Here is a 12158-nt window from a genome sequence, read left to right on the forward strand (position 1 = left end):
GAGGAGAGACATACCAGAGGCCCCACCCACCCACACAGTCCCAGGTCCAGGCATAGGATCTGGGACCCATAGCTCACCAGCCGTGATGAGTGGATAAACTTGTCTGAGACATAGTAAGCCTTTTTCATTATGGGGAAAATTAATTTGGGACCAGACCCCTCCAGAACAGTACTCATACCCCCTCCAAACCTGGCCCCTCTTCAGCTTTGTCAGGCAAAAATTATACCAGCATTTTCAGCTCATTTTTTTCTGTATTAGGCATGCAGAGGCAATAAGAAATACACAGCAGGGGTAAAAAAAAAATAATAATAATAATGTAAGGAAACTGTAGGATTAGTACACATACTGTACATTTAGACATGAATAATTTTGATTACTATTGTATGTGTACACCTCTTGCCAGTCTGTATAAACTGTAAAAAGGAACAATTAGAATGAAATTGCACTTTATAAATAAAAGTAAGAGGTGATAACTTATAGATATTCCCAGATGTGAAGCATAGATATAGTTAACTTAGAACAATTTAGATTACTATTGCATATGCCTGTTCACCCAGTTCTGTGCTGTACTGCATAAGCTGCAAAAAGACTAATTATTATGAAATATAAGAGACACTGAACAACAGATCAAAATTATTTTTTTCGAACCACGTCTCATGTAATTTTCCTGATTTATCACAGTTTTTCCAGATCAAAATCATGTAAGTTTGAATCATGTTTGAGTGAGAGAAAATCATAATTAGGCAGTCACATGACAGATCCAAGCTGATTTTGTGTACTCGTAAGAGGAGATTTGAGTGTGATTTTATTGGCATAAGGATATGGCAGTTCCACTACCCAGATCTTACATGCAAGTAGCCTTATGCTTTCTATAATGAAGAAGGGAAGGAAAATTCTTGAGGCTTCTTTTCTTCTCTGCTTCTTATTTCCAATGATTAACCACTCCCTACAATATGATAGGAGTTAAATAGCTCTGCAAAAGGATATTGGTGACAAGAAATACAGCATATCATGAAACATTTGCATTAAAAGCATGCAAAACCAGACATATACGTATTCTGGCCGGTCTGAGTATTGGATAATTGCAACTTGCAGGAAGAACTAACTAACTTTTTTCTAAAAGTGTGAAACTGAGCAAAGATTTCAGAGGTTTGAATGATGTGTGAATGATTCTGTGGCTGATTTCATTGGGCTAGCTATTTAATAGTTCTTGTTATTTTATGCATTTGCCTTTATTTATGTATTTATTTATTTTTTATCCTCTCTCCTTCCATCTTCTAGGAGAAAATTAAGGTTGAAATTCCTATGTTCATGATGTTGAGTGGTGATTATGATGATGTTGAAGTGAATCACCCAAAATGCATGTGCAGGAGATCTTAAGTTAGGAGGTGAGAAGGCTTCTTTCAATATATAGTATTCACTAAAATGATAGATTGCCCGATATATTTCTGGTTGTTTATCCAACAGGCGTTCGCATAATGCGTGATCACAGAGCACAGTACTCACATAACACAGGAGATGCCATTTTGTGTCCCAAAAATGTCACAACACGGGGGGGGGGGGGAGATATAATGCGATCAGAGGAAGCTGCTCATTTTTTACAGCAATGCGGCGGAAGGCTGCCAATGCCCATCGTCGGGCAGTGGTAGACAGAACATGGCATGAGGCATAAAATTACGGCTGGAAGTCACACAATGCGTCAAGTGATAGACAGACTTGCATCAGTCTATGACGTACAGTACTGTATTGCTATCACGTATCTGCGCGGGGTGTCGTCACGATTCACGGAGCATTCCTCTCCCAGTTGAGCCTGGCTGCACACGTGCTCTGTGTGATCTTTGCTATTTTTTTTTTTTTTCCCCCCCACCTGACCCAGCCTGACCATGCCGCTGCACCATGACCTTGCCAAACGTCGGAAGTCTCTGATGCAGGAGCAAAAGGTGGATGTCATCAAGAGGAAGGAGAGAGGACAGTGGAACTGTGACACTGCGAAATTTTACAAAGTTAATGACTCCACCATTCATATGATTCCTCATTGAGAGATTCAGGAGCAACAACAACCAGAAGAAGATGCTATGTCCGATGTTTCTGTTGACTTCAAGGGGTTTGTGCAGGAAGCAGAAGAGTGGCAACAGAGGAATCAGGATGTACAGGACTCATCTTCTTCCTCAGAAGGGGACTCAGTGGAACTGGCATGGCAGGATGACTGTGTTGGAGACCAGTAGGTTTCCTTCCCTGCCTTGGAACCCCACTCCACTTTCCCCCAGCAAACCCACAACCTCTTCCATTCAAGGTGAGGAATCTTCCAGTGTTTTTATATAATAAAGTCTTTATTAGAGAGGTAAATGTCCTGGAAAAAAAATTGAAAATTGCCCCAAAGTTTTAACTGTGGGCTGGCTTAGGTACCATGAAACCCTTTAACATGTAAACACGTGGCCCTATAATACGGAATTCCCATAAAGTGGGAGCTTCAGGGTAAAATATTTCCGCGTTATGCGAGCACTCGCTGTATGTGGAGTGAAATTTACAAAGATGATTCAGCCAGTCCATTGTACATCTGGCAGTCAGAGCAGCATCTGTGGGATTTCTGAAGAGTACCCAACACCAGCTTAGTGCATCTCAGTCCAGTGTAATGGGTGAGTTCACAAACTCTGAAAAGTTGCCAGTCTTCACCTGACAACTTAATTTGAAAAATAAAAATGCAGTCAACTAAACTACTGTTTTGTATGTGTTTTCTTTATCATTTTGTTCATAAGTACAGTCGTCCCTACTATAACACGGCTAATATAGGCTGGCAATTCCACGCTATACTTTTCCGCGTTATACATTCCATGTTTCCATAATAAAGGGCTAACCAAGACTAGACATTTTCCAAAGTCACCCTTTTCACCCCAAATCCCAACCAGACCCTCAAAAAAAACCCTACTGATATTCACACTGGTACTCATACAAAGCAAGTTATTAAAAATACATAAGAAATGTTCCTAGACATTAATAAAAATAGTTTAGGTCACTAGCCTGACTGGCTCTGCTGGCCACGCTTGCTGACCCTGTCACCCCCAGACCCCATTCTCTGTAGTCACTGTCCGCCAAAACCCCGTGGAGGACGCCCCCAACGGCCAATGGGGGTACACATGGATGTGACATCGTGCAACCAGTCACAGTGCACCGCGCACATGATGTCATCTCACGTGACACATGAGTTTCAGCAGGCTGTGTGAGCTCCGATGCCAGACAACTCACTGTGATATATCTGTTTGTGACCGCGGTATATTTTTTTTGGTCACACTATAGATGACCGTGTAAGTACAAATCCATGTTATATGATACTGCGTTATATGAGGGTTGACTGTATGTTATTAACATATCTACTCATATAAAATGAGGAAAAGAAGCTTCAGTACGATTAAGTTGAAGGAAATCACAAAACTAGCCCAATAAACTGTCTTAACCCCTGGACAGATATTGTTCGTAGATTAAAAGCGATTGTTCACATTCTCAGTCATGTCTCTTAATATAATTTTAATCAGATTAATTAGACAGTTATACATGTCTGTACACTAAAATACATACTAACATGAAGTCATTTGCCTGGAAAATATTTACAGGGATCAGATGAAGATTATATGCACATGCTTTCATCATGTTTTGTTGTTGTCTTTCTGGAAATATAGGTACTTGAGAGATTTCAGTCAGCAGCATTGTCTTCACATGATTTTGGCTTCATGAATTATGCTTTTTTGTGACTAATAGCCAGTACATTCTCTTCAGCACTTTCCAGATGAAGTAATAATCTCTTTGATAACTATATGACAAGTATTTCAAATTAAACATGCAGCGAGACTTCTAATATTATGAGATGAATGCTAAAGGACCACTTGTTGTTTTAGGCATTCTGATAACTGTTCTGCAGTATTTTACTTAGTATATCATACACAGTATCAAGAACTGATATAATAACCTGTGATTACAGTTCTGAAGAATTTATGTACTGTTTCTCACTATATATCATGGAAGGAGCTTTAGAAAATATGCTGATTGTGCATGCCAGGAGTTGACCGAGTTCTTAATTAAATTACCCAGTGATCACTGGCAACTTCTCAGTTTGTGAACGCTCCTGTTAGGGTGCAAAATTTTGCTGCCCCTAGACTGTTCCTTTATTTTATGTAACCTACTGTCTGGCCCTGTACTGTATATAGATTTTCACCGTTTAAGAGAGTAGGAAAAGTGTTGAGGGAGGAGAAAGCTTGTATTACTGCATGAATAAGTACAGCAGGGATAGCTTAACCCCTTAAACGCGGCCGTGTACAGTCGTTCCCCCCCGAGTGGCGGGGTTGTATTGCGGTCTGAGTACCTGTAGGAAAATATTCGCCAAAAATCAGAGATTAACCCTAGAACATTATACTTGGTATGGCAGATAGTACTTACATTCAGCTTTCTCCAGAGACAGGTGTTGAGCCTTCGTGGACTACCCAGGGACTTGTGGAGACTTGCAAAGTTGGGTAACCAAATCTTCACTTTCACACCTCCAGCAACCCGGTTTCCCCTCTACCACAGCCTCATTCTGTCACAGTAAACTTTATACTACAACGTAAAGGTAGTTAGGATTCCGTATTTGTAAAATAAGCACTGAAAATAAGGCTAAAATCAACGGAGCGTACGGCCGACATGCACTGTGGCGGCGGTCTTCCTGTCACTCAACAAACATTTCCATTTTCACAGCTAAAAACATGTATAATACATTATTTTCAATCATATTACTTCCCAAAAGATCACCACAGCGCGCTTTTTATTCTGCCTTATGCCCGCCACTTTATTCTCGTTCCTGTCGGCCGCTTGCACTGACTGGGAAGAGCTAGAACTCGCCATAATGTCACTTTGAAAGCCTGCAGTAAACTGACGCTAAACAGGGGCAAACCGTGAGAAAAAAAGCTAGTGTTACAACTGGGGAAACAAGCGTTTCCTTGTAGCATAAACTGCTTGTGAGAGGAGAGCGCAGATTTACAGTTCTGAGCGCTCAGAGCGCTGCCATGTATCACAGCAAGGCTGGCCGGGCCGTTGGGGGGGGGGACGGGGGGAATACGCGATTCTTGGCAACAACTGAGGTCAGTAATACAAAGGGAAAGTATGCTAGTTGTAGCTAGAGGGTGGTGGTACTGATAGACAATACCAGCTGGAGCCTGCTTGCCCGCGGTTATTCAAAATTTACTAGAATCGCAAACATGACGATCCGCCATTATGTCCTTTTCGCCGAGCGTCGCAAACGCGACGATCCGCGTTTAAGGGGTTAAAGCACAGGCCAGTAAAGATCCACTCTTTAACGGTTCCTTGTTGCCTGCTGGGGCATCCTTAACCCTTCTTATATGTGGGCCCACCAAACAAGCCAAATCCTGGCAGGCCAAGAACACTCATGCAGTTCACAGACAGCCTCTTAGGCATGAGGTAGTGGAACAGACAACTTTGAATATTGATGTGCTTTTAAGAAAACCCAGTCTTGTCCCTACGAGATGTATCACTGTGCACAGTTCAGTATTGCCTCAGGAAAGAATTGTACATCCATCAAAAAATATGTAACAAGACTACTCTCAGAGGTATTGAAGCATAAGAGACTTGATTTTACCAAGAAATGTCATTTCACAGAAGGACAATGGTGTCATGTGATTTTCTATGATTAGTCTTCTTTAAATGTCTCCAGGGAAGGCAGGGGAGGGTTTGGCTACCAGTAGACACCAGTCATTTTGACTTACAGTTCACTGTCAAGACTGTTAAATGTTCTTATAGTGTCTTAGAATGTGGCTGCTTCAGTGGAGCTGGCTGAGGTGAATCATATTGGTTTCTTACCCCGAAGTCAAGCACTGAATAGTGAACTTTACCCATTGGTGTTAAAAGAGCATTTGCTGTTTGTATTTGAGTTTCATGAATGTGATATACAGTATGTACTTATAATGATGCTCATTGCTATTGGGTAAAAAGAGAATAACTGGCTAATGGAAAAGAATACAGAAGTGTTAGAGTGTTATGGAAACATTCCAAAGCCCAGTTCAAATGAAAACTGTTGAATCCAGATGGAAGAAAAAAAAGTTGTTTTTTTCACTCTCATCTTAAATGTCGGGACCAGCTGCCAAGCCCCGGGCTCCTACAGTCCTCATGCGGCAATGCAGGATTGGATGATGGGTGGATGGATGGATAGGTGTACTGCATTATTGGTTTCCAAACTTGAAAATGATATCTGAATTCAATATATGTACCTACTCATACTGTACTTGAGTGACCAAATCCATGCCACAGCTGGAGATGGTCATTTAAGATAAAGGAGAGCTGACAGAATATTAGAGAAGAAAGTTCCACTTTATTTTGTTGTAAAAGATGTCTATAATTTTAATATTTTTTACCCACATCACACATTTTTTGCAGATACTGTATACCTGTATACAGTGATGAAAAATAACCAGGTTTTCCCCAACAGCTTATTTTTTGGGGGGGCATACATTACTGGTGTAGAACTGACAATTGTGATGCCAGCAATGTTTGATATCTGTCATTAACAGCAGTTGCCTGGGTATAGTCCCCCCAAACTGAGTACTCAGCAAGGTAGCACACACACAAATATTGGTAGCATGACTGAAAACATAAAATTTGTATCATGTGCAAGAGGGTCAAAGAACATTAAAGTACCTTTCTGTAGGTCTCTCCACCCCATATGATAATGGGGAATTGGGTTAGGATGATACTGATGATGATAGTTTTGAGGAAGCTGTTCTTTGATGTATATGACTTTTAAACAAAGTTAGTGGTAAAAGTATGGTAGTAGTATGTCAGTTTATTCTACATGATTTTACAGGTGATGTATGGACGTCAGAGGTGTTTGATCGTGAAGAACGAAGTGAGTACTCTTATACTGTGATGGCCATGGACATTGGTGGACGGACAGGTTTCACAACTCTCCACATTACTGTGAATGATGTCAATGACAATAAACCCATCTTCATGCAAGCAGACTATAAAACAATTGTCAGAGCAAATGTCACTGCTGGTTCTGTTGTCCTCAAGGTGAGTACAGAACTTGTTTTTCTTATACCAACACTATAATAATAATGAAATGTCTTTATTTTTAAGTAACTGGTGGTATTGCAAGTTAAGGGGCTCTAGCTGGATGTGATCCATAAGGGTTCGGCTCCAAGATATGGTATAACCATACAAAAATAACTCACAGTACCACTCAGGCGTGTGACTGGTCATCTTTTCCATAAGTTTTCGTTTTCGTTTTCGTTTTCGTTTTCGTTTTCGTTTTCGTTTTTAAAGGCTCCAACATGCTTGCATGTGTCGGCCTTGGTCACCTAATGGCGGCTCTCCATGCTGCACGATCCATTGCAGCCTCCCTGTTCAGTCCCTTAACCCTAAGGTCACACTTAATGACCTCGTCCCATGTCTTTCTCGGTCTACCCCTCATAACCCCACCCACAATATTAACACTTCTCACCTTCCTCACCCAACTATCATCCCCCATCCTCTCCACATGTCCAAACCACCTCAATCTACCTCTCCTCATCACAACACCAATACACTCCAGTCCCATCCTACCTCTCAACTCTTCCATTGTAAACCCAGCCCCTCCAGGCCTTGGACGCAGGGACGCACTGCACATCCACCTAATCATTGTCATTTCTGTACGTCTGAGCCGGCGAATGTCTTCCTCCTTCACTGCCCAGGTCTCACTGCCATACAGCATTACACTCCTAACACACGCTGCATACGAAGACCCCTTAGCACGTAGGGAGAGCCCCCTCAATGTCAGGAGAGGCAAGAGCTCCCTGAACTTCTTCCAACCACTTCTCACCCTAGCCACAGAGCTAGCTCCAGCCCCACCTCCAGCACACAACATGTCTCCTAAATAACAAAACTCTTCCACACACTCAAGAGATTCACCAGCAAGTTCAATTCTTTCACGTCTGACGATCTCCACCTGCTCACCCCGGCACGCCGTACACATAAAATCAGCATTATCTCGCAGTCTACCTCTGATACCACTACATCTCTTATGCACCCATTTATCACACACACCGCACAAGATGGAATTACTTCCCACGCCCTTGTGGCAAACTGCACATGGCCACTCTCCCTCGTCTTTGACAGTACCGCCACCAACCCTAGATATCATCACTTTTGTTTTATCTGCATTTACCCTTAAACCCTTTTGCCCCATACCATCTCTCCACTTCCTAAACCTTTCCTCCGCCTCCCTTTCATTCTCTGCAATCAACACCAAATCATCAGCATACAACAACTCCCACGGAGTCCGTTTCTAAAGTCACGTGAAAGGGCTTCAAGTACCATGATAAACAACATGGGACTCAAGACTGACCCCTGATGCACACCAACATTCACGGAAAACTCATCACTCAAATCTCCATTCACTCTCACCTGGGTGTGAGCACCCACATACATGGCCATAACCACCCTAACCAGCCACTCCTCCAAGCCAAGCTTTCTCATTGCCCACTTCACCACCTCTCTAGGGACTCTGTCAAAGGCCTTTTCCAAATCAACAAAAACAAAAAATAAAGATCCCTTCTCCTACCAATATATTTTTCCTGAAGCTGTCGAACAATGAATATGGCATCAGTGGTCCCCCTACCTGGCATAAACCCAAACTGCATCTCTCATCAATATTCACTCTTTCTCTAATCATACCTTCTAAAACTCTCTCCATTACCTTCATTATCTGATCTAAAAGCTTTATACCTCTATAATTCCCTCTTTCCAGGGCATCACCCTTCCCTTTATACACATTTACAATTACACTCTTCAGCCAATCATCTGGGACAACACACTCATAAATAATCCTATTTATCAGGTCAGTGACTAATCTCACCCCTATATCGCCTGAGGGCCCTTCAACATTTCGGCAGTCAACCCAGACACACCTGCTGCCTTCCCCACCCTCATCCTGCCTATTGCCTCACTCACAGTAGCAGTATCAATCAAAGGCCAAGGGCCAGACACTGGATCTGCTGGCTCCAAACCTTCCCTGTCCCAGTCAAACTCCTCATTCAACAACCGGTTATAATGCTCTCTCCATGCATCTTTAATATCCTCACTGTTCACCACTACCCTTCCTTCATCATTCTTCACACACTGCTCACCTATGATATCCCGATTATCCCTCTTCACCTGACCTGCCACCCTAAATATATTTTTCCTTTCCCCATGATTGAGGTTATCAAGTAATTGTCTCTGTGACTCAGACTTTGCCCTGTATACCTCTCTCCTAGCCCTACGCTTGGCAGCCAAATATTCCTCTTTGCTACCACCCTTCTTCCATTCCCGGAAAAGCCTTCTTTTCTCCTTAATTGCAGCTTCTACACCCTCATCCCACCACCAAGTTACTTTATGTCTTGGTGGTCCTCTTGTCCAGCCGCATGTTACATTAGTAACTCTCAAGAAATTGTTCTTGAGGGCTCTGTACTGTTCATTAACGCCTCTGTCTACAGCTCCTGTTCAGCCACCACTCTCCTCAACTCGCTATAGAAGGCATCCCTTACTACTTGGTTTTTCAGCTTCCATATTTTCCTCCTAGGTACATAAGTCCTCTTTTTCATCATTTGTTCTTTAAGCACCATATCACAAATCAATAGTTTGTGCTGCTGCACACCCGCCTCACTTCCTATAACTTTAACATCCCTCACTAACCTCCTATCGGCCCTCCTAACCAGAAAATAATCTATCTGACTGCTATTTCCCCCAGACTCAAACGTAATTAACCTACTGTCTCTTTTCCTAAAATATGTGTTGCACACAATCATGTCCGTTGCCTCCCCAAACTCGAGTATCCTTTCCCCTTCTGCATTCCTTAGACCATATGCACATCCCCCATGCACTCCTTCATAACCTTGGGCTGCTTCACCTACATGACCATTTAAGTCCCCTCCCAAAATCACTATCTCATCATCCCGCATACCACCCACTACACGTATTAAATCATCCCAAAATCTATCTTTCTCTGATTCATCCAATCCTGCCTGTGGAGCATATGCCGATATAATCACAGCTATCTTTCTTCCCAACAGAATTTTCACAACCAATATCCTATAAACTTACTCTCAAAACATTCATAACATATTCCACCCATTTCTCCGCAACCATCACACCAACACCTCCATATCCGTCTGTCCTCCCCTGCCAAAACAACTTATAGCAACAGTCCCTCCCAACAATCTTCCTGGCTGATCCACCCCTGTACCGGACTTCCTGCAAACACGCCACGTCCACCCACCTCCTACTGAATGCCTCAACGACTTCCCCTGCTCTTCCCCTCAAACTTCCCACATTCCATGAACCCACCCTCATCCCCATGGGTGATTTACTGTCCTCAGGCTTGCTTTGAAACCTTTGTTGTTTTGTCATCTTCAGTATTAATAAATGGGGACAGACACAGCACAGGTCCCACTCACCGCACAATCCCATGTCCAGGCAATGGATCTGGGACCCCTAGCCCACCAGCTTACCAGTGGCTGTGGTAGTGGCCTCGGGGCACCCTGCCAGGACAGCTGCAGGGACACCCTCCAAGCGCGTCTTGGCACTGCAACTATCCCGCCATTATACACCCACTGATAGGGCAGCCTCCTGGGACGCTACTCCCAGGTTCGGGCCCCTCTCTATTGGGCGGAAGCGGCAGCCTGGGAACCGCAATGCCCTGTACCCTCTAGCACAGGCCCGAGCCCCATCTCGCCCTGGACCCATGATCTATGCCGGCGGAACCCCCGCCACGCCTCCCCCCAGAAGTCCGCCACTAGGTAGCGGGGGCAAAGTTTTCTGGCCGCATGCCCTTGCTGGCGCCAACCCCTGTAACGTAGTGGGATACGTTGTGTGAAATGTAAAGTGCATGTGGTGTAGTGCATAGATAGTTAGAGAAAATGTTTGGGAGAGTATGCTGGTCTACTCTCCATGTTACTGTCACACTGAAAAGGTCAGCAAAGGGGGATGGTTAGATAGCTAGTGAAACAGGAGCTCCAGCTCTCCCTATCACCAGCATTCCCATTCCCCTCGGGAGTACTACCCTGTTCGGCCCGTGCTACGGCCTCCTCCTACATAACTAAGCACAGTTGCTTAGTACAGAAGCCCCAGTGCTTCCAACACGGCAATACAGGACTGAATGGTGAGTGGATGGATGGATGAGTGGATAATATTTGGTTTATTGATATGCTTCACATTAACATTTACTATTCTTTGATGCCACATCGCATCCAAAATGTTTTTACATAACGTTTCTTTGAGGGTTGATTGCATCCTGGTGAAAAGTATTTATCCTAAATTTTGTTCTGCATCAATTGTTGCAAACAGTTTTTGGTCATGAGTAGACTGAAAATTGGTAGTAGGTGGGGGCGCTCACCATCCATTCACTCAATGTAGTACTGTTCTCGGGTGTCTGCCCTTTCCTCGATCCCTCTTTCCTTCCATCCTCTTCTGTCTTTCTTTCCTTCATTCTTTCCTCATTCTTCCGCCTACAGGTGACTTTATGCTCCCACTTCTCTTCCTTCATTTTTTCTTCTTCCTTCTGCCTGTGGGTGACTCTACACTGAGTGACAAGCCAAATGATTTCCTGTACACCAGGAAACCATTTACTATGCTGGGTGGTAACCATATAACCAAATTTTGGCACCTGGTGGTTTAATGAGTACAGTAATTATGGCACTCCAGTCGGATTGAACCGGTGAAGGTTTATATCCAAGGGGTGGTTGGTATAAGTGGCTGGGGATTATTGCTCACGTAATGCCACTCAGGGATGAGTGAGGCTGGTCACTCTCATCTTAAATGTCAGGACCAACTTGCCTAGTCCCGGGCTCCTATGCTCCTCATGGGGCAATGTAGGATTGGATGATGAATGAATGAATGAATGGGTGAATGAATGAATAGACTGAAAATGATTGGGCTTAATTTCTTATTTTTATAAAATCTCTCCTGCACCCTCAGAAGGGTTGGTGTGAGTGGGAGAGAGATGGGAATGGGAAAGTGTTAATACAATACAGCAGTAAACAGCATTGCTGGTGATTTGTGAGTTTTGCGAATGTCGGTGTGCAGCAAAGCCTGAAAGTTGCTAAATGGAGATAAAAGTAATTTGATGATTGTTGAGAAAAAGAGTGAATCAATGTGATGCATAG

General features: G+C 43.3%; 1 protein-coding gene across 1 annotated transcript in view; it reads left to right on the forward strand.

Annotated features, from left to right (window-relative positions):
* The window catches only part of LOC145392990 (fat-like cadherin-related tumor suppressor homolog), a 569943-nt gene that overhangs the window by 374392 nt on the left and 183393 nt on the right, over positions 1-12158 (forward strand). Inside the window, exon 24 of the mRNA XM_080267295.1 lies at positions 6842-7050. Within this exon, the coding sequence (XP_080123421.1) occupies positions 6842-7050 (209 nt within the window). The remainder of the gene's footprint in view (positions 1-6841; positions 7051-12158) is intronic.

Source organism: Coenobita brevimanus, chromosome 23 (assembly GCF_032717465.1).
Source record: "Coenobita brevimanus isolate Jiangsu-jjx chromosome 23, ASM3271746v2, whole genome shotgun sequence".
In the NCBI taxonomy this organism is placed as follows: Eukaryota; Metazoa; Arthropoda; class Malacostraca; order Decapoda; family Coenobitidae; genus Coenobita; species Coenobita brevimanus.